Source organism: Strix aluco, chromosome 3 (genome assembly GCF_031877795.1).
Source record: "Strix aluco isolate bStrAlu1 chromosome 3, bStrAlu1.hap1, whole genome shotgun sequence".
Lineage (NCBI taxonomy): Eukaryota > Metazoa > Chordata > Aves > Strigiformes > Strigidae > Strix > Strix aluco.
The window spans coordinates 29,766,914-29,794,766 of record NC_133933.1 but is presented as its reverse complement, the minus strand read 5'-3'; the positions used below and the strand labels follow the sequence as shown (position 1 = coordinate 29,794,766).

Here is a 27,853-nt window from a genome sequence, read left to right as displayed (position 1 = left end):
TCTAACTTTTCAAAGTATTAAAGTAAAGTTAATGAGTGAAAACTATAAGCCATGAGAATTAGCATGGAATTGAAAACAACTAAAGAGGAGAATTTATGAAGCTTCATTTGCTAGGAAAAAGTACATCTTCAGCATACTAGGTGAAGACTAATGTCTGACTTTGAAACTTTCAGATAGGCCCCAGTCAAAGAAAAACAGGGAAAAAAAGCTTCTGCTGTTTCCTAGAGTATTTTACCTACTCTTGTTAAATACAATAGATGGTAAAAACACACAACCAGCTTACAATGCACTAACAAGTTTCAGCTGAGAAGTAGTAAAAAGGTGGGCTCTGTTATCCCACTCCAAATGCAAGGTTAAAAAAGAAATGTCATTTAATGCTTTAATTGATTTACTCAATTCATTTTATCTATCAACTGGTCAGGCTAATAGCTCAACTTCTGTGGCTCTACTGACAGGTAGTAAGTTATTAAATCACAGTGATTCAGCTGGACATCCTCTAGTCTCTTTTCCCTCTGTCATTTCTCCTCAGGCAATCAGGCTGTCTCTTGTGCTTAATAACGCTTTATAGTCAATTGATTGACCCGATTATCAAGGAGAAAAGAATCAGTTTGTGCAAGTCCTTCACAGAGCATTTCTGGATCAGAAACAGAACAGCAAACCACAGAAGCGTGCAGAAAAACCACTGCAATTACCACAATTTTTTAAAGAAGAAAAAAACCTCTCATATCTAGAATTTTAAGTTCACAGTGTCCCTTTAAAATCAGTGGGGGGAATATATGCTTGTCTTCAATTTTCTCACCACACTGAAATTTTCAAAAGGAGCACCTTTTGCTTTAAGAAATACTTGTGTTATTACATTCCTCCACTGCAGTTGGAATCATTCAAATCAAAACCTCAGCTGCATGGCAGCAGAACCAGGAACACTGCTTTGCTCCACTGTAACAAGACAAAAAAACAGTTCAAAGACAAATCTTTGTCACTCAAGGGCCTGAAAACCAGCAAACATTCCTTCACAGCTTCCTTCTATTGCCAGGGCACATCTTATAAGGATACCGGTTCTGTCTTACAGCCTCGCAATAGTTAGATTACTGCAAATGCAGTTTAACATAGTGAAGTAACATAAAGGAAGACTAGAGCAGGAGATCAGTTTAACATGGTAATTTGAAATCATGGTAAACTCAGTACCAAGAAAATCTGGTAATCCTGATTAGTAATAACATCTCTTACCCACAAGATTGAGATGCAAGAGTGGTTTAGCTGTAAGAAAGACTTCAATTGTGACTTAGTGTTTTAAGCAAAAGGCTTCTCCTGTAAAGGATGAAGACAAGTCTCCTTGCAATGACATGTGCCATAGGACAGAAAGATTTATCCTACTCTTGTAACAAGAAGTTCATCAAGAAAATATTTCATATTATGAGCTGCAAACTATGCTTTTTATGGGCTAGTCTTTGCAAAGCTTAAAGAAGAAAATAAAAGCAGGAAGAGCTTTTTCCACGTTTTTACTGAACTATTGCACATCTAAATGTAGCAACTGAGAGTTCTCAGAACACTTGGCTGCTTTGTAATCATGTCCTTAACATAACTGTGCGCATGTAAGGGATGCTATGAATAAATATTCAAGCACTTTAACTGCAGTATGTCATTAAGGCTGGGCAAATGAATACTCGGCTAACAATTCGGTAGATCTGTTTTACACTTTTTAATATACCTGGCAAGAACGGCAGTGTAGTATTCTGCACAATTGCCCAGCAATTATTATGAACTACTTCATTTTGCATATTGCATTTTAAAACTTTAAAAATGTTCTGAAATTTATGACTGTCTCTTCTTCATTATAGTTAATTGTTCCACTACAGTGTGTGCTGTAAGAATTGGCATAAATTTTATTGGCATCTGAACACCTTAATTTCTGATGAGTACCTGGGGTTATTATTTCAAAATGTATTGAGTTTTAACTTCTTATTTCCCCACTGAATTGAAAAGAAAAAAAAACCAAGGCGCCTCCTGCCAGAAATTTCAACAGCAATTAGGAAATGGGCAGTGAAGGAACCAGATGCAATTCTCATACTAGCATCATCCAAATCTAAAAGCTACCAATATTAATCCCACAAATAAACATGAAAAGACTGATGTTTTATGGCAAGGTCAGGGAAACTCTTTAAGTGATCTAATCACAATTATTAAAAACCCCCAAACCCATAAAACAGCTAGATAAATCACCTGAAAGTTATGATATATGTAATCATATAATTGATTTGGATATCCACTTTATCTGCCATTTAGATTTCAGTCTACACACAATATTCAGTTTTCTCTAGAAATTGAAGAACCTTTACTCTAGAACTTCCCACTCCTTAGTTTATTTTTCCTCTGATCACTTGTAATCACTTGCATCCATGAGGCAAGACTTCAAGAAAACCACAGGTTTGTCAGGTTGTCAACACTTAGAACTGAACAGTACCACCTTTTTTCAATCGCTTGGAAACCTTCAGTAAAAAATAAATGGCATTATTAATGGACAGCCTCCTTTGCTTCCTCAAAAGCCACCCTGCTTTCTAACAGAAGGAACGTCATTAGGTATTCAATAGTCACTGTAGCTCATGACAACCAGGTTTCTATGTTTTAAACACTCCTCATACTCAAGTACTTGGTTCTGGCAAGTTGCAACGCTGCTTTACTGTTATTCACAAATGACTCGCCAAAGCATGTTTCAGCTAGAGTAGCTCTGTACAGTTGTTAAATTCATTTGTGTCTCCTTTATAGATGGGATTCTTTGATAGTTGGCATTAAGAAATCCCAGAAGTGATGCCAAAGGTTAAATATTGCTTAGCATGCCTAGACCGCATTAAAAAAATAAAAAGGATTAAGACATGCTAAAGGTGGTTTTTCCCTCTTAACAGAAAGGTTAAGGCATTTGTCTCTGAGTTGGTTGCCTACAGTGAAAAAAACAGAAAACAAACAATGGACTAAGCAAATCAGCATAGTGAGTTTTTTTACATTTATTAAGCGTGTATTTTAGGGTTAGAAGGTACTTAAAAACACTTATACAAAATCAGACACATACTGTTGGAAAAATAGCTCTTCCTATCCCATGCATTCTTTCTAAAATTCATACTGCCAAGGAAACCTTCATACACTGTCTCTGAAGTACACATGAGACATACAGCTGATCAATAAAAGTACAATCCTGAAAAGGAGGCAAAGAACACACATACAACATCGTATCTCATTAAACACAGCTTCACTTATCTTTCTTGTCCCATTAAGCAATGTATCCTTATTAACAAAAGTACTGTAAATTTCAATGCTATTACAATATACACATCTTAAGTTTGCAAAAATACAGTTTCAAACAAGATTTTGATATCAAAAAAGCATCTTTTGCATCTGACTTGATTCAGACTTTTATGATGATAATAAACTGACCTGCACTGACAAAGTTTTCCTCTTATTTCCAAGAAAAATGCTTATTGTAGAGAAATGCTTATTGTAGAGAAGTCAGAGAAGCAGCAGCAGCTGGGGAAAAGATGCCTGCAAATAAAGGGAGACTGTTCCTACAGTACATGTTAATAAACCAAGGCTGGGTTTAAGATGTCCCAGTCACCATCTTCATTTTCCTGCGACCAACCATTTTGCACCCAACTACATTTCATTGTAGGAAAGAATGCACATTTCCTTTTGCTTTCAGTCCCATTCTTCTTAGCTTTCACCTTCTCTTTCTGCAGTTTACAGACAGATCTGCTTTGTGGAGAAGAGAACTTTGGCAGTCACAGTATTTATGCCCTAAGTCAACCCACACTCTCATTTCAATTAACTGACAGCAAGAGGTTTTAGAAACAGGAGACATTACAACAGAGACGCCCTGGCTCTTTCATCTTTCTCACCAACCCAAGAACCATGTTTTTCCTAAGTACAGCAGTTCCTTTTGGAAATAGGCCCTAGTGATGACTACTTTTGAAGACTGACTTAATTTTCCTGGAGTGCATGTTCAAGACCTCATGGGTACAGTTTGCTTGAGCTCCATAATTCACTGGCACAAGAGATGATGTTTGTGGCTGAAGAGAAGGCTCCTTTTACCCATACGTGACTGAGAATCAATAAAAGCGAAACCTTAGCTCACCTTCAGTGAAGCAAACTTCTTCCACTGACTTCAGTACAGGCAATATAATTTCAAGAGCTTCTCCATAATTAGGCCAGGCAACCATAAGAAAACTTTTAAAGTTAACAAATTCTGTCTGCATAGACAAGCTATACTCACTACAGATATTTAAGGAATCATTCCAATATATCTTAGGTCTTACAAGAACATACCTTTCACTGGACATATCCTCCACATTTTGCGGGAGGTCTCCTACAGCTACTTTATACCACTCCCACAACACTATTTGAATTATAGAGGCACCAAAGTCGCACAGCTCATAGTTCAGATCATCCAAACTAGAACCCCAGTCGTATATGGTGGTTACTGCTTCCAAGGAGTGGCACCAGACAGGCAACGTTCACAGCCACACAGGCAAATGTAGACTGTGAAACGTGAAGATTGTGATTGATGTCAGCTTTCATGACTATGCTGGTAATACACTGTAGCAGCCAACAAGCAACTCCACTGTCTGTTTTGCTGCTTCTATTATTAGAAAAGCAACTGCAAGACTGAAGAATGGGATGGAGAGCTGAAATCCTTTTGAAGTACCTCGAGCTCATGAGTCAGACCACTCACAGAAGGAGCAAGCTGTACAGCACATTCCTCCCCGGTGACAGATAAAATACATTAAGTATTAAGTACCCAGAGGACCATCAACGCATTCATGAACTAATATCCTAATGCTCTAATACCTTACATACTGTAGATGTTATAATGGCCAGGAAAAAAAAAATCAGTTTGTTTGAAGCCTAGAAAAAGAAGCAGCAAAACGATGGGGTGGTCTCACAATTTTTTCTCACTATGAAAGAATAATTTTTTACATTTTTAACACACTTGGGAAATAAAACATCAGAACAACAAGTAAAGGTTATTAAGGGATACTGAAATCAAATAGTCAGGGTTGAAAGTTAAAAAAACAGTTCTAAGAAGTTTCAAAGTATGCACAAAAAATTACCTAGTTAGAAGCACGTAGTCACCAAGGTCCTAAAAATGACAGAAGAATCTGAACCAATGGTAAATATACTTCAGATTAACTGCTATCAGTTCAGTTTATATTTAAAGCTGGTACTCAGTACCATTTTGGTGATTCTTAGTTATATTGTGGAAAGAAACACTGTCAATCTTTGTTCAAAAACATTTATTTCCAGCATCAAATAAAGACAAAGTTTACAGCACTGTCTTTAAGATGACAATAAACCAACAAGATGTATATAAGCTTAAAACAAACTTTTGGCTTTTGCTGGTTAAAAGCTTCTAAAGACTCCAGGGATGACCAAAAAGCTGTAATACCCTAAGTGACAGAAGTGAAGAAACGTATTTCCATAAAACAAGCATCAAAGACACTCTGAATAGAAGGATCTCAGCTAAGTTGTTACATAGAGCAAAGACAAGATTTGTAGCTTACTAAGGCTTCACAATTTTATGTGGTGAGAAATCTCATTCAGCAACCACTGGGCCACAAGAGCGCTTGTATGAAAAAATGTCCCAAAAAATTTTGGTCCACAGATGTTTTATTGCTCCCTAGACAGACACTACAGATTTGAAAATTTTAAGGAGAAGAACCAAGACATGTAACGGTTTTTTATAAGTTTGCACTTTCTGTCATTCAACCCCAAGGTCAGAGACAACAATGGAAATGCCACAGTCAATCCCTCAATGCAGAGGTCTGGCACTTCCCTAAATAGACCTTTCTGTCAGACAAGGCTGTGGGTCCTACATTTCAGTCTCTGTCTACAAGGATAATTTTTACAAGTGAGGAAGGATTCTCACTGCTCAAGCACATGACTATATACTAAATGCACAGAACACTTTTCCATTTTTTTAAAATGCAAGGGTCAAACTCTTGAAGTTTCACCGGTAACACTGATGTTTACTCTTAACAAGAAGGTCGCCCAACATCAAATTTGCATAAGTTGATACCACAGTCTTAGAAGTCCTATTCAGCGTTCTGTATATTGAAACTAGACTATTTTAAGTATGGTTACAATGCCAAATGCATCCTAAGCTCAAAGAAAACTATATCTGTAAGACTGCCTCATGAAAAATAGACTGGCTTTTTTAGAATTAAAAAGAAAAATTACTTTGAAAGCAGGGCAATTTCAGAATACAACACCTTTATAACAATTCAAGCTCTGTAAAAAGTTAAGTACCACAGAAGAGCAGTGAGAAGAGGAAAGTGTTTCTTTTCTCTGATAAAAAAAACATACCAGTGCAGCTGGGTAATTAAAAAATGCTACAAATACAGAGCTTGCTATTATTGTTACCCTTATCACCCTTTCCAGCGAAGAACAGTTGGCTGCAACTCATATTTTTAATAACTTGAACCCAGCAGGTTACTACAGTACTTCACCCATACTCATCTGCCCCATTACCACTGCTGTGCACCTAACCAAGCAGGAATAGAGCAGACAAGCAGGGTCTGACATACCAAACACTGACAGGAGCAATTCAATAAAAGTGCCATGGCATTTTTGTTTTTATTTCCCTTTAAAAACTACAGGTATCTAAAAAAATTCCCATCTGCTCTGTGAGCTAGAGGACTTGTTCCCTCCTGGATTCAAGTCAGAAAAAGTCAGAGGCAGGCTCTCCCTCTATATATATCTGAAAAGAGTGAGAAATAAAACAGAAGGCAAGTGGAAGATTCATTTAGAGCACAAAAAAAAAGGGGGGGGGTAAGCTAGTCTGAAATTCAGTATGTCAACACTGGGACTTGAGCTTTAAGAAGGAAAGCTGTAGGAGAGAAAATCATCACCTCCAGCAGCACAAAGACCATCTGGAGGTCAGTCACTAGGGTTGTACCCTAGGGTTGGTACTGGGACCAGTACTGTTTAAGAACCTCATTAGCAGCCTGAACGACAGGACAGAGTGCACCCTTTACAAGTTTGCAGCAAGCTTGCAGACAATGCAGAACCGGAAGGAGTGGCTGACAGGTCAGATGGTTGTGCTGCCATTCAGCGGGATGTGGACAGGCTGGAGAAATGAGCCAACAGGAAACTCAGGGAGTTCAACAAGCAGACGAGCCAAGTCCCACACCTAGGCAGAGTCTTTGCAGAAAAGGCCCTGGGATCCTGGTGGCCAAGCTGACCACAAGCCAGAAATGCATCCTCATGGCAAGCAAACAGTATCCTGGGCTGCATTAGGAAAAGCATTGCCAGCAGGTGGAGGGAGGTGGTTCTTCCCCTCTGCTCAGCACGGGGCAGGCCACATCCGGAGCACTGGGTCCAGTTCTGGGCTCCCCAGTACAATATAAGACACAGACTTACTGGAGTGAGTCCAACAAAGGGCCACTAAGATGCTTAAGGGATGGGAGAATCTTTCATATGAGGAGAGGCTGAGGGAGCCGGGACTGTTCAGCCTGGAGAAGAAAAGACTCTGCAGGTGGGTTCTTACCCATATGTAGGTACCTGATGGAGGTGTGCGGAGAGGAGTAAAGAATACTTAGCCAGACTCTTTCCTGCAGTATCCAGAGGCTGAGAGGCAATGGGCACAAATTGAAACACTGGATATCCCACTTCAACACAAGGAAAAAAAAGAAAAAAACCCCCACATTTTTACTGTAAGAGTGGTCACACACTGTCACGGGTTGCACAAGGAGGTTTTGGAGTGACCATCCTTGGAGGTATTCAAAGCCTGACTGGACATGCACCTGGGCAACCTGCTATAAATGACCTTGCTTTGAGCAGGGGGTTTAACTATATGATCCTCAGAGGTCCCTTCCAACCTAAACAATTCTGTGATTCTGTGATCTACAGCCTGACACCAGGAGGAAAAATGCAGTGTTAACAGAATTCTTTCTTAATGGATACCTTCAACTACAACAAAATTTCATCATGCAGCATGAAAAGGAGCAGCCTTTACAATCCCAAAGCACATGTTGCAAATACAAACTGGCAAGGTTGTCTTGTCTTACTGCCACAGAATTGCAGCAAAGATAAAAATTTGAAGGATAATTCAAACCTTAACATGGAAGAAGCAGAATATGATTCACCTAGGATCAGCAGACTCGGGCAAAAAAGTGGGACCAGTAACCAACACCATAAACTTGAGGCAAAAATGCATTTTAGCCTGAATAAGCCATTGCGTTCACTGCTATAGAGTCTCGAGATCTTTATCCGAAGACAGAGATCTTTGGGTCTTCATTTATATCTTTACCTGTATCTTTAGCTATATTACAAAATACTATGGCAAATTAAATTACTCTATTGAGATTGTTTTGTCTGCATGTCAAAAATGAAGTATGCAAGCAGCAACATTCAAACTGAGCTACTTTTAGTTACTCCAACACCAAGACATTCAAATTGCTACTTAACACTCAGATATAGCTACTGACACCTACTTAAACATAAAACTTAAAAATTAGAGTAGTAACCAGTAAACAAAAAACCCCAACATGTAAAGTGAGGCGGCCTCAATTACTTCCCCTGCTCTCTTTAAGATGTTATTATTATTAATCCCATTTTGGGCAAGTTTCTCTAACACTTGAAAAACAAGAGAAAGCCACTGCAACATCATGTGAGTATCTGTGCTGGTGAAAAAAAAAAAAAAAAAAGGGGGGGGGGTGCGGCAAGCCAGCACAATCAGAGCTATCAGAAGATGGGATGGTGGGGCAGCAAGCACCAGTCAGACCAGAATGAATCCTTATGGAACTGTGGTCTGCTGCACTGGAAAACCTGCTGGGCAAGTCTGGTTGGCCCAACGAGCAAAGCATAACCAACACGAGTCACCTAAGTTACCTTCGAAATTCCTATTAATTTCTTCTTAAAACAAACAAACTAACGTGGTCTTTAGTGCGTAGCAAGTGTAGAATTTTGTTCTTTTAAAAACGTTAGAACATGTTAAAAATGTGCAATCCCCCACTCTTCTCCTTTTCCCTTCAAGCTTAAGTATAAAAGAGAAAGAAACTTATTTGTTATAAAAGTTTTGTAGCCATGTGCCATAGACACTACAGAACCCCTATTTACTCAGGGACAGGGTGACAGCTGTTTGAGTTTTAGTGGGCTTTGGATTTGTTTGGGGAAAGCAAACTAAAGAAAACATTTTCTCCCTAAGAGAACACTCTGAAAGCACACCCTCTGTCACAGATATAAGTACTGCATTGTAACAATAACTTGAGCTGTCTTTGCAGAGTCAACCCTCTAGGCAGCAGAATCTACCCAGGGGCAGTATCAAAAACTACGATACTATTACTACAGTTTCCTTTTGAGTCACTGGCAATGGTATGCGTTACTAATTTGATCCTGTTGCTTGTCCTTCCAGATGTGAAATTCCCTGTGATGTCAAAGAGTCATTCATAAGGTACTTCACTTCCCTCAACTGTTAAGGTGGCTCAAAAAGTACAGCTACCATATCATACAGTCTTAAAAAGCTAACAGATACAGGACAAAAGCAGATCTTTCCCAGTCAGGTTTCAGGGGAGACAATGCCCAAAGAATACAGCCAGGTTCACAGTCCTAAGTAAGGGGATACTTTTCAGATTGTGTAATCAACACCAAAACCCAGTATATCCAAACCAACTGTGTGAAAAATCCCATTAGGGTAATGGTCTATGCAAAGCAAATGACTTGTGAAATAGCAGTCCCGTTTCCTCCAGAGAAACAACTACCTCTTTCAAAGCAGGGGGAATGGTTGAAACCTGCTTTGCAGCCTCAGCTTTTAACTCTGAGGATCTTGATCAAAAGAGAAACAGAAGAAATGCAAGATGCAAACTAGTTGGGTCTAGTGCAAACTGGCTAAAACAAATGAACAAACAACAACTATCGTACAGGACCACAGGACTCCCACAGTTTCCATTCAACTGTTCGGCCGCTTACACAGTGCTGCACACTGCAACACCACAGGACTTTCTATTAGGAATCAAACTGCCTTCTCTATACAACAGAAATAGAGTCTGCACAGCGTAGTCCAGAATAATATGAATACTGGGGAAACCGGACAAAGACTCCACTGGAAAAAAATGCACCCACAAGACAGAAGCAAGCCTTCAAATAAATGATCGGGGAAAATCTGTAATTCTGTTTTAAGAAGAAAATAAGACACTAGCAGAGTCTGATGGCTGTAAAAAATAAAAATGCAAATAATCTACTATCATAAATAGGTAAATAGTTGGATGTAACCCACACTAGTTTCTTTGCTTTTGCTTTCAAAGTGGACAGATTCAAGTCCTTACTGCTTCTGGACAGCATTGCATAAGACTTGAAGGAACGTGTTACAAAAAGTTTAAGTATATTCTGTGATAACTGTTGGACTGCCCAAAGTGAACTCCTGTTATTTAAGAGGGAGCAAGCTCTATTACCACAAAGTTCTGCAAAAATTGCTGTTTAGCTCTTAAAAAAAAAAAAAAAAAAGAAGAAAAAAAAAAAAGTGAGGTATTTAGAAAGCCGCAGTTCTAGCCATACGGAAGATTCTGCTCCTACTTAGTCTAGATTTCCAAGTCAGGCCAGTTGGAAATACAGCTTTAAATAGCAAGTAACTGGTGACATATAGCAATGAACCTGGCTCAGGAAGAGATGGCCATTTCCTCTCCTTTTAAGATTTGTAGCTTGCAAGCTTCCTGTATCATTTCAAAGAAACCAGAGCATCTAGAAGCTTTTCAGATGTTTTTCCCAAAAAACACAGCTGCAGAAATAACACGACATATTCAGCAATCTTACAACAAATATCCCAAGGCTGTTGAATATCAAGTCTTTCTGGGGACAGCAGAAGAACTCAACAGAATTTAGTTATTATCTACTGTGGGGATATAAGGGACTGGAGAGGCTAGCTAGCAATGAAAAGACAAGAGCTGGAAGTCTCATTTCCATTTTTAACTACAAGTTTTAAGTTACTGTATATTTTGGGACCATAAACTTTCCAGAGCGCTATACAAGAAGCTCATTCAGGTAAAAGATATGCAGAATGCAGAAAATTGGCACTGGATTGCACAAAAAAAGAGAGCAATTTCTCACAGAAGCTGATAAAGCACATTATTCTACTGCACTTTTATCGTAGCTAGCGAGATTACTAATCAAGTTATCAATTTCATGGTTTTCTGGTATCCATGAAATTCTCTGAAGTGCCTCAGGGTTTATCAAATACAGAAAACAGAAAACTGCAATAGCGCTGGAAGTGAGCAAACATTACATTTTCTTTAAACAAGATGTGAAACTTGCCTAAAACTCCAAGTGAGAGTTTGCATTCATGTCTCCCTACATACCAAGCCTAATTAAATAGCACGGTGAAAAAGCCTGATCAGCCCCCAAGCACTCAACTACTGAGCTCTAGATCTGTACCACCAGGACTGGGCGCAGGTAAGCCAAAAGGGTACACATCAAGAAAAGCTGCCAGAGTGACTATAGGTAGGAACTAAGACTATGCTTTTCAGAATATGTGCTAGGTTAAAAAAAATAAAATCAAATTATACTACTGAGCAAAGAAACTGTTTTCCCAGTGTTCAAATCTAACTGGGCTCAGAAAAACATGATTTTGTATATATCCTTTAAATAAGACATATTGATTCAAAAAAAATACCAGATCTTCATCAATTTTTCCTCCTAATGGAAGCAAACTGCATGACTTTAATCACTGGCTGAAGGTTCAAGTCAAGAAAACAAACAATACTATTACTGGAAATCAAGATTCTGAATATTTTAAGATCACCCCTGTATCCCACCTCTGGTCACGACCTTCTGCTTATCTAAATCAAGTTCAGTTACCTCCCAGTTACCTCTTCATATTCTTCAGGTCTTGCTTAAGTTACTACAAAACACTGTTGATGCTGTCTCGTTATACAGCTGACATTTTTCAGCCCAGCTCGCGATACAGTACAAATAATCACCACATAAAAGTAATGCCAGATGTATTTGGAAAACACTTTGCTTTTAGATTATCTCTGTTAAATGGCCTCCATGTGAAAGGCAAAAGGCCATTCTGTGCATTTATTTATTGTCTCCCTCCAGTGACCTCAGAACAGAGGAGCTTGTCTCCACTTGAAGGACACTGACCATTTAAACCACTTCAACTCAGTCAACTCTGGACAGAAAAAACAGCTATTGAGCACCTGAATGATCATAAGAACAGAAACACATATTCAAACAGTGTATTTTGAGATTGCACAAGTAGCATAATCTAAAAATCAATATCCTCAAGCAATAAAACTGGCTACTAATCAAACAGCTGCAGCATTTTCTCCCCCCCAAACACCTCTGCATCATCCTCCAGTTCCAGTGGGTTAGCATTGCCATACACCACAAAACAGAACTAAGTCACTGGACATTTTCAAGTTGCAATGTGGAGGGGAAAACTTAATAATGAAAGGCATGCAAAGAATCAAAAAGTAACTGGATACAGATGCAAGGAAGCAAAAGCACAAACCTTTTAAAAGAAGCCTTAAGTGTTTGCACTGTTAGGTTTCAAGGACTTTATATTAAAACTTCTCACCCACGCTACAAACAACAGTCTTCACAACAAAGAAATTATATCATGAACAAGAACTGTAAAAACATTTCCCCTTGGACTTTTTAGATACTATGTTCATTTTTTTTTTCACATAATGGATTTTAAAAAGGCCAGGGGGAAAGCAATGTTCAGTTACCACAAATTTAATCAAAATAACTTAATCATAAAACAGTAAAAAGCTAATGATGCAGATTGACATAACAGCAAATTCCTGTATTCAGTTTTATGTTTCTGTTTATGCAAGTCCCATTATTAAAACAAGAGGCCATAGTAAGTTTGAAAAACATGCTGGGAAGTGTATGACAATCATCCTAACTGGGAGCTTAAGCTAGTACTTTTGCTGGTATGATGGATGCAGCAAATGATTCAAGCCAACAAAGCATCTTACCATACTTAATTTACCCCAGGTTATCCTATACCAGTTCAACAACTCTTTAAGAGTTAAGTGTGTGGCCACGTTTCAGGTTGCCAATAAGCAGAAGTCCATCATGGTAAGATCAGAAGCAACACCTTTAATGGTACTCTCAAGCTATCACAGATGAAGTAATTCGCAGGAAAACACAGCCTCTCTCATTAGATTCTTCTAGCTGATGTATCTCAAAGCAGCAGCAGAAAGTTTACTGTTCCGAATTTTAAAAAAAGTTTAGCTCTCTGGCATCTGTTACTATTACAGAACAAATAATCCTCTTACACCTGCTGACAACTGCAAAAAATACCTTGGATTTGTGGCTGACAGTCTTGGGAGTTTCAGTAGTACTCTTTACTGACATAAAATGGTCGGACTCGATAGAAAGAAATTTATTCAAACATTCTGAATGGCTGGCTCCAATACCTACCTTTCATCCTCAGCACACAAACTAATATTCAATGCACCTTTCAATGAAATACCTAGGTCCCAATTTTGAAATACGATGCTGCAATGACAGTAAGTGAAGCTTCTCTTCCTCTCTCTCTTCTCCCTCCTCAAATTAGAAAAAAGTCCACATTGCAGATCAAAAAATTTTTCTATACATTGGGAACAAATGGTAAAAATGACAGCAGACAAATGCTGGGGGAAAAGAAAAGAAAAAGAGCAGACTTCAGAATACTTCAATTAAAACCAGTACTTCACTGCAGAGCAGTTTCTCTGGAGCACCCCTAAAGGGGTTGAACAACAGAGTTGTGAAAGAGACTGTGGAAATTGACTTCTCCATTTCAAATACAGCAAGTGTGTCACAAATGCAAGAAGATATTACAAATCTCAAAATTCCACTTTACAATTAAATGATTAATATGAATAGTCCTAAGCCTGTGGGTAGCAACAGGCACTGTAAGTACTTTACATGCAACTTGGCACGATCTGTGGCTACAAGTGCCTTGGCTTACTCATGAAGCACTTGCCCAAAGTGTTACAAATTACTCTTTCCTCAGACAACAAGTAAACTAGGCAAAAATGAATTTATTCAGGCTGCAAAAGTCTAGCACTCCCACAGAGTAAGAGCTTTGGTCAATACACTTCAAACATCAAATTCTACCTATCCAACTAAGTCCTCATGCTTTGCTGAAAGAAACCCTGCCTCAAAGCAAACCCAGTGACTGACCAGACACTGAGATTTACCACATTGTTTTTGCAAAGTATCAGGAAAGGGTGGTAATGGGACTGGAAAAGGAAGGAGCAGGCCACCTGCTATGGTTCTTGCTTCACCACAGCAGTCACCTAAATAACCCTTAGCCTTCCTACAGTGACACACAGCAATGCCACTCGTGGTTATGTGAACTCAGCTCTGCATTTTAGCTTTTAAAGTTCAGTAGGCTGTTAAAACATTTGCAAAGAATGTAAGCAGTAAAGGGGGGAAAAAATAAAGGCTTGTTTCAGTATTTTCTCCTTCTGAAATAAATGAGAGACAATAGTGCTTCTCCAGCCTGTAAAAATTTTGTCAAACTCCAGAAGTCCAAGGTAGGCATCAAACAGTCTTTAAACTCATCCAAGACAATACTTACCTGGGCAAAGGTCTTGCTGTTGTCACATTCCCTTCCTACATTACTAAGTTAGGAGACTGAATTATTAGGTTTGATGATACAAATATAAAAGTCTCAAATAAAAAAAAAACAAAACCAACTCTGTTTTCATGTAATCCACTACATGCAAGAGGCTTAACAAACATTTATATTAACCATACCTGCATCTGAAAGCATTTTTACAAATGTAAACTGAACTTCATGGATATTTCATGTTATATTAGTGTATACACAGGTTACAGTTATATTTATTTCCAAGTAAAGTTGTTGCTAGGAGGAACAACAACTGAATTTTATGCCAGAGACAAGCATAGGAAATAAAAATGGGTATGAAAGAAGAATGCGTTTGGAAAGGAAATTGGCAATTACCAGAGTTGGAGTTTTGCCAGGCCATCTATATATATTTATGCATACCAAAATAGACCACGTTCAGGTACAAAACTCAAGAGGCCACCTTTCTAATGTAATGCCTTCACATGTGCTGCACAGTGGTACATAACCCTTCTTGACAGACTCACATGCTGCTTACCACCCACACCATTGCTCTCTCCCAGGTCTCCCCAAATACACTCAAATACAGCTTGAGCCTCATGTTTCTACATGTCCCTGGGTCAGATTCATAACTGACTTCTTTAGCTCTGCCCTGCCTATAGTAATCTGAGCATCACTGCTCTTTCCTGAGAGTTTCAGTCAGGTTGATGCCCTTCTAGTCGTCCTTTTAGGAGGCTATGCCAACTCCTGTTTTACATACAGAGTAGAAAGTTTTAAAAACACAATACTTTAAGTTCTTTTACCACCTTATCCTTTTTCCTAATATTAAAACTAAATGGTTATCTGCATAAGCCTTTTGGATCTAAAAGGTTATGATAAGCAAGGTGGACTAAACACCATCTAAAGGAAAGGATGCTGCTTCATACACCGTCTGCCACTGCCAGATTAACACCTTGCTCCAGAAGCAGCAGAAGTAACAAAGTCTGGTTTCCCAAAAACTTGTTGTCTAACCTCCTTCTCCTCAAGGGGCTGGACCAGATATACCAGCACTGTGGCAAACCCAAACCCATTGATGCACGGGTTGGATGTGCAGCAGATGTCAAACAAGACACAATGGCCAAATCTGCCTGCACTACCCTGAGCTGAGGCACTAACTTGGGTCTCTCTCCTCCGCTCAGCTGCCAATTTTCACAAAACTCATGAGAACACCATTATGTCTGAAATCTGAACCATCTGGTCAATCGCAGACAGATTTGCAAGGAGGCAAATCAGAAGTGTGGGAGGGGTGAGAGAAAGAATAGCTGTTAAACAAGTAGCTTAATCCCATCAGGAAACGATGCTTAAAACACTGTCACATTTATCTACATAGATTATAAAATACCCAAGTCACCAAATTACATCAAAATAGTGTTCAATGGCCACCCTAAACACCACACTAAAACATAACTGATGCTTAAATTAACCAAAACCACATAGTCTTAATATTACTGGGTTTTTTCCCCAGTTCTGGCAAGCAAACACAGACACTACAGACTTTCACAGAAACTGCTCGTTTGTAACTTTGGGATGCTACAAAACAAATGAAACTAAATTAAGAAACCTCAGACAAAATCCTCCTTTTTGTCACCAAAAACCACATCCACAAGCACTCATGCCATTGTCCTAATGATTCAACTTTCCAGAACTCACGTCCTCCCAAACAGCAGCAGCGCTGGCCCTTGCTCTTGGAACAGCACTTCTATTTTTAGTTCTACATAAGTGAGAAGTAGTAATAAAGCTATTAATCTTTCCTCTCCCCCCTTACTTAAATTACAAAACTGAGGTGAATCTCTAAGCTAGTTTAAACTACTAGACTCCTTAAGCAGAGACAATTCCTTACCTTTTAGAATTGTAACATTTAAACAAGTTGTTTTCAGATTATGTTGTATGACTCAAATAACAAACACCATTGGCACTATCCCGTAAAGTAAATATTTGTGAAGAGACATAATGAAAGTATTTAAGAAAAAACAAACAAACACACACCCCAGGCACTGATGTCTTATTAAATCTTAAAGACTTTGATTTTCTACCTTCCAATGACACTAAGAGTCCCCTTCTTCTTTACACAGAGACAGGGAGATTGCATCTCTTCTACTCTATTCTGCCCAGGAAACAGAATCACCATTGTCCAATTCAGTTCCGATGCAAGTTCAGCTGTGAATGAAATTGTTCTGATTTGATTTCAGCTTGTACTAATGAAGCTGTTGACCCTTTCAGAGCCCCTTCTTAACTCTTCAATAGCTTTAAAACAACTGAGACAAAACCATCACAGTGTGAAGCCAAAGCACTGGTATTTTTAATATTATTCTCCATCTTGTTCTTTACATATTTTATAACAGAATGTACAGTTGTGCATTAAGCCAAAACTTTCCCTGAACTCTGCACCATGATACTTAATCTCTTTCCTAAACTGCTACTTTACTTAAACGGTTTTTACTTTAGACTGTTCAACTCTGAACAACTTCTGCATTTTGTTGGCCATTCATACAGCTTAAATACTTTTGAAGTTCTTTACAATTGTCTCTGTAGCTGACAAACTCAAACAGTACACATACAAAACTTCACTGGAACCCCACTGCTAAGCTTTCATCAAAATGAACACTGTTTTTTTTACTCCTTTATCAACCAGTTTTCAGTTTATGATAACCCTTTGTTATCACCCTACACTTAGTTTTCTTCTCTAAAGCAACTTTGTAGAAGGCACTCTTCCAGTCTAAACAACAGTAACCAGTTAACAAAATAGTAAGAAAAGGTGAAGAAGTCTACTTCAGTGACATTTTAGTCACACACTAGAGCCCTATTCTGCACAGGACTGCTCTCCTGAATTGGGGGCCATAAGTAGTAGTTCAACAAATACATTAAAGCTGCTGGTACTGTCACCAAAAGATGCAGTTCCTTCCTCTTTCCCTTTGCTATTTGTACCCACCTTCTTTCACCACACCAGCAAAATGAACTCGGTTAGGGGTTGTGTTTTGTAAGTCACCCAGCAAAAAAAGGGAGTGGGTAGTTTTAGTGTGGATCAGGGCTATGATCCAGATCACCACACAATCATTAAAATATCTGGCCAATAAAACTGAAGCAGCAGTGGTAGGACAAGTCTGAAAGGCTCGGACTGGCTCTCTTAGAGGCACTCCCTGCTTGAAATGCTTGTGGGGGGAGAAGAAAAAAAAAAAAAGAAAAGAAAAAAAATACAGCCTCACATGCAGAATCCCTCATTGATCTCATGGAACATTTTTAGGAATGCAAACGTGTTAGCCTTATTTATTTCAGTAAGTGCATATTCAAATGGCTGGACTATTATCTCAACTGTGGTGCCTACAACAGCAGTGCAATTACATGCCTACGCAATCCCGCATCTGACATGTCATCTTAAGCATTAGAGTTTATATTCCACTGTAATAAACACAAGCAGATTACATATCTTGGAGCTGTATTTTGGCCCAGTTCGCACTGGAAAGTTACACCACTAAGCTTATATTCCATAAAGGATTTACTAACTACCCTGTCTAATTAAGGTTGCACAACTTTCCCACTTTTAAGATCCTGTTTTCAGCGGCTTAAAATCTTGCCAAAGTAACCTTTGGCAAGACTTCTCTGTCCCTCACGCACACCCGACAGAGAAAGGGAAAGTGATATATTCTGTTCATCTGTTTGAGTTTCATTCTAAAAAAGTAACTTCCCAGCACAAAATGAGAGAGAAAATAGGTTTTATCCACATTAAACATTCTATTTCTTCTCCAGTTTTCTTGAAAAGCTCTAAAATTCCTATGCTTCAGAACAGTTACATTAAACGAGAATGAGAAATTGCATCTCTGACATGTTCCAATACAGATGCGATCACACTATCGAAGTGGAAAAAAATTCCTCCTTCATACACTCTGCAAAGAATTTGTGGACAAAGAATTTAACTCCCTAAGATTTTGGTTCTCCAAATCAGGGCTGGACAAATGCTTTCCTGTAATTATTTCATATGTTTCCTAAAAGCCTACCATCAAGAAAAAGAACAAGAAAAGGTACAGAGAACAGAGACACATCTCTCAGGCATTCTTAGTCATATCCTTTCAGGCACTCAACCAGCAATGAAGGGAGAAGTAAGTTGACTAGCGTGAATAGATACACTAAAAACAAAGGCCCAGGAGAACTAGGATGGATGAAAACACATCCTAAGAAGAGCGAACTCAGCCACAAGCAGGAATAGAACCCAGAATTCCCCAAACTTTGTCCTCCTTTGGCCATTAGCACATAAGCTAAATCAGAGGCATCCCACAGCCATTTCTGGATTTAAAAGTAAATAATCACACCTCTCTGTATAGGTATTCCTTAATAATTTCATCTTTACTATCCTTAGGCAGATGTGACAGATTTGGTATGCTTGCAAGAGTATTTGTATTATCCAGAGTAAGTGAAACAGGAGCAGAGACTAACCCACTTAAAAAAAAAAAAAAAAAGATTGTAAATAGCAACAAACAACAAAAATATCACTAGCAAAAAACTAACAGTGTGTGATTTTACTCTAAGTTTTGTGCCAAAAGGCAGTAGCTTCCTAAAAATAAAACTCAGAGAGCATTTCAATACCTAATCTTTTGGAATGATCCTTTATAGTTAAATGATACAATAGAAAAATGAAAGATAAGCTTTTCTGCTTTTGACACTTCACTGACACTAGATGAACTACAATGAAGTATTGGTAATGCCTGTAACTCATGTTCCAAAAAGGAGAGAGGGGAATATCCTGGTGTGCTTTTACGTATTACTAAAATAGGACAAGGGTCACTGTATAGCACTCTTTACAAACAGACACATCACTTGCACAAAGAAGTTGACAGTAAGTTCACTGTACTGCTTACCTCCTCTGACGCAAAGGCACAATGAGCCTTTGCTCTGAGGCTACAGTAGAATCTGCTCCAATGTCCCCAACTCATTCAACTCTGACCTTTTCTTATCAAGACAGCTCACAAATTACACACAGACTTCCCCTTACAAACAGCAAAATAACTTCAAAGATCCCTGCTTGATCTCAGCATAACCTACACATAAATCATACACATCAGAGAAAGCTGCATTTAAGCCAGGGATTATCTAGAAACTCAACACATAGCCATAGCATAAACTAAAAGTTTCTGTGTGGTATGCTGCTATCCAAATCCACTGAGTCACATCAGGTATTTTTGCACATTCAAAGAAAACACAAAATGAGAACAATTTTGTTTCTCCATTTCACACACCGCCTGACCTCAAAACACAAGTGGTTTCCTCTACACCCCTCCCTGCCCAGTCCTCAGAGTAGTGACCAATCCCCAAAACAAAATATTGCCAGTTAAACATCATATTGTAGGAACAGAAGAGGGTAGAAAACAATAGCAGGGTTAGAGGCACAGATAGGTCTCCTGAAATAACACCTCCTGCCTTTCTTGGGGAAAAAAATTTACTTTATCTCATCTGCTGTTCTCCAGCTTCTGCCGCACTTCCTGCCCGAGGAGAGGGGCCAACTTGTCACGAGAGGCAGTGCAGACAGTGTACACTGCAGACAGTGTACCAAGGAAGTGTTGTCACAGCAGCTCCACCTGTATCTTTTACAATTCTGGAAGACAAAAATATTCACATTCTTAATAGATTAGAGGAGTTGAGGCTGTGACTGATGAAATAGACACAAAGAAGATTTTGAATTAGAGAAAAAAAAATGTGTGTCTGGTGAAAAAATTATAGAGTGGTGACTACTTAATCATACATACAAATCAGCCAATAAATTTTAAATCACTTGAGGGAAAAGGAGGCAGGACGCAACTAAAAATCCAAATCTCAATTTTATTCTACTTGGCTGAATAACAAGAAGGAGGAAAGGGAAATTCTCTTCGCTTGACAAAACTTGACAATTCTAACAGACACTCTTTAAATGTCACCTTCCCAGATGACACAGAACAGTAACAGGCAATACGGTAGGATTAGTTCACTTTTTATTAAGCACTGCATCATTGTATCAGTAAGCACAGTCACACCACTAAGACTTTTCTGTGTGTGGTACACCCTTCCTTTCATCAGCTCACAGCCCAGCAACCTGTCCAACATTACTGCAAGACGATGTATGTCGGCAAGGGGCTGAAACAGAAGGTTTTGTCAAGTTGTCCTGTTTACTTCTGGGGTATGGAACACTCCAAGCACAACTCTCAAGGAAACCCCTTCCCAAGACACACACAACCCTGCTGACCACACACAACCCTTCTCTCCCTGGGTGCTCCGACAGGCAGAAGAGCGCTGATGGTCGCTGCAGACATAGGACACTGACCCTGCCCGCCAGCTCCTCCTTGTCCCCAGCCAGAGATACAGGCTGGGCATGCACCGCCACTCCCTGCAGTGGCACTGAGCTGTGCGGAGCAGAGCGGAGCACAAGATGAGCATCAGGGCTGCATTGCTAACCGATTACTCTGCTGTCCCACAGACTTCTAATTGCAATATGGCAACATCACTATCACAGGCTAATGCTAACTTCTGCATTTAGACAGCAGAAGACAACAAAACAGTTTGCCTAAGCGTATTTAAGCAAAGCAAGCTTCTTCTCTAGAAGTCCTATTTTTAGCAATTTGATTAGATACAGGGATATTAAACTTTAGTCTGCAACAGCCACTTGCCCAAAGAAGTTCAAATCTAGAAGATGGTTGCTTTAAAACTAGTTTTGTAGGTGAGCAGGAGGTCATCAGAAATTCACTACCACAGATATGCTCCGTCTCCCTCCCATTACATCTACTGCACAATTTAGTGGTTTCTGGTTTACTTGTATATTAGATAACAAATTATAGTATAGGGGGAAAAAGGTACGTGCCAACAAAGGATCAAGCACTCTCGAGTTTGCTTTTTTTAGAACGCGTCTTCCAACAAATGCAGGAAATATTCAGTGTTATTCAAAGGTGCCTTTCAAATCACACTAATATGCAGATTCCAAGTGTCCTAACTGAACAGCTCCTACAACGAGAGCAATACATTTATATAAAAAGCCTTAAAAAAAGAAAAAGGCTTGGAAGAGTTATAAGAAGGCCTTTCTGAAAGCATATAAAAATAAAATAACATTTCTAGACTATCTGAACATTCTTCATAAAAAGACACTCAGTTTTGCTTTTCATAAGAAACACTATAGAGTTCAAGAGAACAACATAGATATTTATCATACTCTGGCCTTTAAAAATCAAAGGCAACCAATTATACCCAAGTTCTCTCTCATACTTGCATCTTAAGAAGAAAAAGATTAGGGAAAGGAGTGACCTTTACAATTTCTCTTCCCGTTCCTTCCTTTATTTTTCTTGTCCAGTTATACACTATCTCTTTACATAACATCAAGTACCTCTGCAAAGAGAAACACCTACATTTATCAAAAAGCACAGATTATAGCTGCTGATATAGACACAGATCATGTAATCTCTGTGACAAATCCTCTAGGAACCTAGCACAAAACCACAGGTTTATGCGGGGGTGGGGAGAAGGGCAGACCTAGTTCATGAGTTTTCCTCAGCTCTTTCAGCTTTATTCAATAAAATATATCCACAATTATGCAAGAGCAGCAAAGCCCAGAAGGAAAACCTAGCACTCACCATACTGTCTTCATCTGGTGTTGAGCTCTCTCCTACACAAACTTACAGGGGGGGGGAAAAAAGTCCGCCCTGAATCCACTTTGCAAGCTGAGTTTAAGTCCCTAAATTCAAATGGTTTATGTCACTTCTCACTCAACAGGACCCGAACTCAGAAGGGGAAAAATTAAATAAACTAAAAAACTGAAACATACCTTCAACACAACTGAAGCAGAACACTACCTCCAACTAAAAGACAAGTAAACTTATTTAGCTAGTTACCCTCTCAATCAAGAAGGAAAAAAAACCCTCACCAACTGCTCTGCTACTCAAAAGAAAAGAAAAACCCTTAGTCTTCTCAATGAACCCATACACACCTACCACCTTGTATTTACTTTTGCAAAGATGGAACATATTGAAGTCTATCTTTGACTTAGTTTTTGGAATTGAAAACAGAAGAATTCTGGAGCAGTATCTCTTTCAGATGCATGCAAGTCTTAGACACCAACTCTAATGAAGTAGTATTTCAGTTCTGAATTAGTCATGTCGTACTCTATAAAAAGAGGGGACCTAGCGACAGTCTTTTATAAATCTATCAATCTGGAAACAGACACATAAATTACTCTGGCTACATACATCAAAGCCAGAAAGATACACTTTCCAGGTTTGTTCTGCATGTGGTGGTGAGCACTGATGAGGGTAAAGAAAGACTAGACAAACAAACAAGCTATTCCTGCTATTTTGTAGCTTTCAGTATAAAACATGTTAATGTCTTCATACCAAATAAAATATATTTAAACTGAGACTTTGTACAAGCATTTGCTTAAAATCCTCCCCAAAACAAAAGCCATGCTTTATAGTGAAAAGCAAAAAGGGCCTCCTTACCCATACATCATCCCAGAAAACACTTCTGTGTAGCTGTTTGCAAATGATACTTCAAACAAACATACTAAGACATTTCAAGACTGTAAAACAAATGATTTCAAATTGTCAAGATACATCAGCAACACCAATCAACAGATGCTTCAGGAAGACTCTAGGATATGCAGATCATGCTAAGACCACTTTCCAAGCAATAGGCAAAAGAAACCACACAGTTCTGCAGTCAGCAGCAAAACTATCCCAAGAAAACTGTATCGTCATGGGACAACGGCTTGAATTTTAACCAGCACATTCAGTATACACAGCAAATCCCCGGGGTCATATGCTGTATGACTTTACCATTACCATTATGCCCATAAACTTTCCCATTTCCAATTAATAATACACATGACACCTTGAAAGTCAATCCTTCCTTCCAGAAGGCCTTTGGGCTTTAAGGCATAAAGCAGACTTAAAAATATACCTGCCACTGCAAATACTATGTGGACTTCTTTTAATGAGCAAATACAAACACATAAAAAGATTTTTGAAACAGCGTATCTGGAAAAGCTTGAGCTGTACCAGGCAAGGCAATTTTGAAGCAGTGCAACGTTGCGACAGTTCTAGCCCAATAGACCAGAATCTAGCTTGCTGCTGCCACCATCTCCTTAAGAAGAACTGGAAGCTCACCTAGAGTATCCACAGAAACTTTGTGCATCTCGGAAAGGCACACGACAGGGTACCAAAAGGCACATTGTCACAGAGGCTTCAGCTCTTGTAGCCTAACAAAAAGAGCGCTCCATCTGGGTCAACACTGACTTTCTGACTAATCAGGAGTCTGACCAGACTCCAGAGCTGTGTGCTGACATTCCTTTTTTTTCCTTGTTTACATGGACAAGACCTGCGGATGCAGCCTGGGCAGAAGAGAGGGAAAGAATTTTAGGAGGACTGTTCATATTTTGTACTCAGTAGATTAATTTCATCCCCTTTCCAAGGTCTAAGCACATACAAAGAATTGATGGCTGTCTTCTTGCACAAAGTGCAGCAGCCAGGATGAAAATCAGTGCACTCAAGGACAAGACTAGAGCCTTCCTTAATATTTTAGCTCAGTCCGTCACCTTGATGAGCCTGTGAATACTAACAAGCAATAATAACTGCAAAGCAAGCATGCAGAGGGGAAAAACCCTACGGATTCTGTAATGAGCTCTGCTAACAATAAATGAAGACCCATACAGTGGAGAAACATTGCGTATCCCTATTTGTATGAAAGAGGTTCCCTCTGTTTCCCTCCGTTCTGAAGCAGCACAAAAGACAGTTGCTCTTGCAAGGAATAGAAGACCTACTCTTCTGACATCAGCCTCGTGTCGAACTTCTTAGCCTTGTGTCCTGACAGCTTTAAGTGGAGATGATTCAGAGATGCATAGACTTAATAAAGAAAAGTTTGGCTCTAGCAGCTACATGCACTGTACAAATCAACCCTCTTTTGAGCAGATGTATCTTCTTCATGTAGCACTAAAATAAAGCGATCAAGATACTTAGGAAAAATCCTATTTCCGTTTACACTAAGACAAAATACTGATTGAGAAACTCTTATTTAACAGGTTAAGTTTGTACCTACGATTTAAAAAAATGTTTCAGTACACTCAGCATCTCAATCCAGAGAAACAAAGCATCTGTACAAGAAACCTGAAAGAAAAACATCCCACATATCCACTATATTTACATATTCCCCTACACATCCCCATACTAAAACATCTTTAATGCTTATTTACATCTTTATATGTGTACATTTTGAATTAATAAGACATTCTTACCTGTATATCCTGCCCACCAGCCCCAGGAAGCCACCATAGCTAAAAGCCACTTAAATAACACTCCTTCGATATACCAGAAGCTTTTACTATCCAACACTCGGAGAGGCTGCAGCATAATTAAATACAAGACGTAGGACGGAATAGCAACCAGGTTATTGGCGACCATAAAAGCGAACCTGAGGAGTGCTTTCAGACAGGTATAGCCCACCCGCTGGGCCTGCTCTAGAGTCACGGCCATTCTCTTCGCAGCGGAGGGCGCGGGACCGTCCTACGGGGAGAAGAAAAACAAGGCACAGGTAGCGCTCCCCGAGCGGAGCGGGGCGCGGCGAGGCCAGGCAAGGCTGCCCGCCGGCCCGGCCCCAGCCCGCTCCCGCCTCCGCCGTTAGTCGCCGGGGAAGGGGCTACCCCCGCTCCAGGGGGGCACGAAGGAAGCGGCGCGGCACCGCAGCGGGGGCCGCCTCCCCGCGCCTCTCCTTGGCGGGCTCCGGGGGACCCCAGCCCGCTCGCAGCTCCCCTGAGGGGGACACGCGCGCGGTCCCAGCCGACCTCCATCTTCCCCCCCCCCCCCCCCCCAAAAAAAAGGTCGCGGGCACTAAGGCGGCTGCCGGCGGCCTCTCCCCCCGCCCCGGAGCGGCTGACAGGAGCCGGGGCCCGCGGGCGGCGCTGAGGGGAGCGGGCGGCGGCGGGCCCGGCCGCGGGACTCACCTCCGGCAGGGCGGCGGAGCGGCGGCGGAAGCGGCAGCGGGGCTGGGGGAGCTGGGCCCGGCGGTGGCGGCGGCGGCAGTCCCGGCTGGCGGCGGCTCATGGACCCGGAGGTGGCTGGCCCGGCCGCGGCAGCGCTACTCGCCCTGCGGCTCCCTGCGGAGAGAGGGGGGCGGGCGGCGTGAGCGCGGGGGCCGGCGGGCGGGGAGGCGGGAGCGCCGGGCCGGGCGGGCAGGCGCAGAGCGCGGGTTCACCTCGGTTCTCCCGCGCCGGCGGCCGGGCCGGGCCGGGCCTCGCACCCCTTCCTTCCCTTCCCTTCCCTTCCCTTCCCTCCCCTCCCCTTCCCCGCCTGCTCGGCCCGGCGCGGCGCCCGCGGGCGGGACCGCGCCGAGCCCCGGCCCCGCAAGGACAGGCGGGTGCCGCGGGCGGGGGGAAGGACCCTGCACCTGTTGGGGGCGAGGGTCCGTACCTCAGCACCACCGCCTCCGTCCCCGCCGCGGGCAGCGCGGGCCGCCCGGGGTTCATGCCGGCCGCTGGGGCCGCGCTCCCCGCCCCCGCCGGCTGCGTGTCCGCCGTGACCGCCCGCTCGCCGCCGCCGCCGAGGAGCGGGGCTGGCGCTGCAACGAGCGCCGCCCCCCGCCGGAGAGCGCGGGCGGCTGCGCCCCCCGGCCCCTCGCACACACACACACGCCGGGCAGCGGGGAGCGGAGCGGGCCCCGCCGCCCCCGGGAGCGCCGCCCGAAGCGGCCCGCGGGCTGTCCCCGCGCTGCGGAGGGGGCAGAAGCGGGGCAGCCCTTGCGGCGGCACCCGGGGCTTCTGCTGCCGTCCCGGAGGCCGGCGGGGCCAGAGCGGGACGGGCGGGGAGCAGCGCGGCCCGGCCCCGCGCCCCCCCCCCCCCGTGGCGACCTACTGCTTTAATGGCCCTTGGCCGCCTTTTTCGTTACAGTTGGGTAAGCGGGGAAGGTGCAAGAGGGGACACTTGGCACAGGTCCCCTCGGCACCACCAGAAAGACCCTCCTGGCCCGGGCAGCAACAACCCGTTTTGTTTCGTCGCTGTAGTCCTAAATCCCTTTCGCATACTTCTTACAGATTAAATTTTCAAGCTTTTCCTTCTCTCTCATCCCTCGCCTGCAGCCACAAACACCATATTCCACTGCCAGAAAAACCCCTGTGCAGGTCTTCGACAGACGGTGACACTTGACCCCGGCCCAGACGCAGCCGAGGGGGGAGACTTCACAGCCCCCTCCAGACAACCTGCACCCCCACAAAACCGCTCCTGGGGGAAGAATTTTTGCCTTCTGGGTAACTGCATCATCCCTTACGGTGATACAGGACTGTTGCTTCTTGTCTGTGCGCTATGTGTGTCAGACCCAAGCCTGCTCCTGTCTCTTCTGTAACCCCTGTACAGGCTGTGGAAGAGCACTCCCAGACCTCCTTCAGCCCTCTCCGGACTGACTGGGCCCGCTTTCTTCTGCTTAGTTCAACTATTACAACACCTACACTGAGCAGAATGGCTTGTGTAAGTGGTTTTAACTCTGTTTGGATGCTCAAGAAATAGAAGCAGATGAAAAAAACCAACCAACTACCCCTTAAGGAGACATGCTAGAATGTCTTTTGTGCTGAAGAAAAAAAAAAAAAAAAGGAAATTTTGCAAGTTCTAATACTTAGCCTGAAAAACATATCTCTTTCACATACAAACCAATGCCATGTGTAAAGCTAGTCCACTGTTTCCTAGACAATAAGGCTTCAGAGATGACTGTACCGTCAACAAAATTAAATCCCAACCTCCATTCCAGGAAGAAAACAAAGTTGTTATTGCAGATAAATTTCATTTGAGAATTTAAAAAGGTAGACAACCAAATAATGCCATCATGTTCTATTTGAACAAAACAAATCAAAACTGCTGACCTTGACAAGAAGGACACATCTTGCATAAGTGTTTCCATGTTTGGGTGTGTTTCTGTCTACGTTATTTTTATTACTAGGTTAAATCTTGACAGTTGCACGCAGTAATCATTTTTGAGTCAGTTTGAGCTGTTCTGAAGTGTTACCAGCTTCAGTAAGACTCGGGTTTTGGTTTGTTGTTTTTTTTCTCCTTCCATATCTCATGCAAACAACTCTGGGCATACACTTGAACTTATTCTCAGCAAAATTTTGCTCAAAAATCCTCGGATAGAAAAAGGACAATTTTTAGGTCATAATTAAAGTTCTGTTCTAATTTTTACATCCCAACAGCAACATGAAGGCTTGTTTAATATTATTCCAAGATGAAAAACATGAATTATAATTCATTTTTACAAAATTTGGTATATTTT

At 41.3% G+C, this 27,853-nt stretch overlaps 1 protein-coding gene across 2 annotated transcripts in view; it reads right to left on the bottom strand.

The window, feature by feature from the left end:
• The window catches only part of LPGAT1 (lysophosphatidylglycerol acyltransferase 1), a 68,110-nt gene extending 41,990 nt beyond the window's left edge, over nt 1-26,120 (bottom strand). Inside the window, exons 1-3 of one of the 2 annotated variants that reach the window (XM_074817952.1) lie at nt 26,008-26,120; nt 25,542-25,694; nt 24,837-25,104 (exon numbers count right to left, since the gene is read on the bottom strand). In XM_074817952.1, the coding sequence (XP_074674053.1) occupies nt 24,837-25,074 (238 nt within the window). In that variant the 5' untranslated portion in view covers nt 25,075-25,104; nt 25,542-25,694; nt 26,008-26,120. Of the gene's footprint in view, nt 1-3,064; nt 3,129-24,836; nt 25,105-25,541; nt 25,695-26,007 lie in introns of those variants that run through there. The other variant, XM_074817953.1, reaches the window with a different exon arrangement.
• Nucleotides 26,121-27,853: the final 1,733 nt, after the last annotated feature.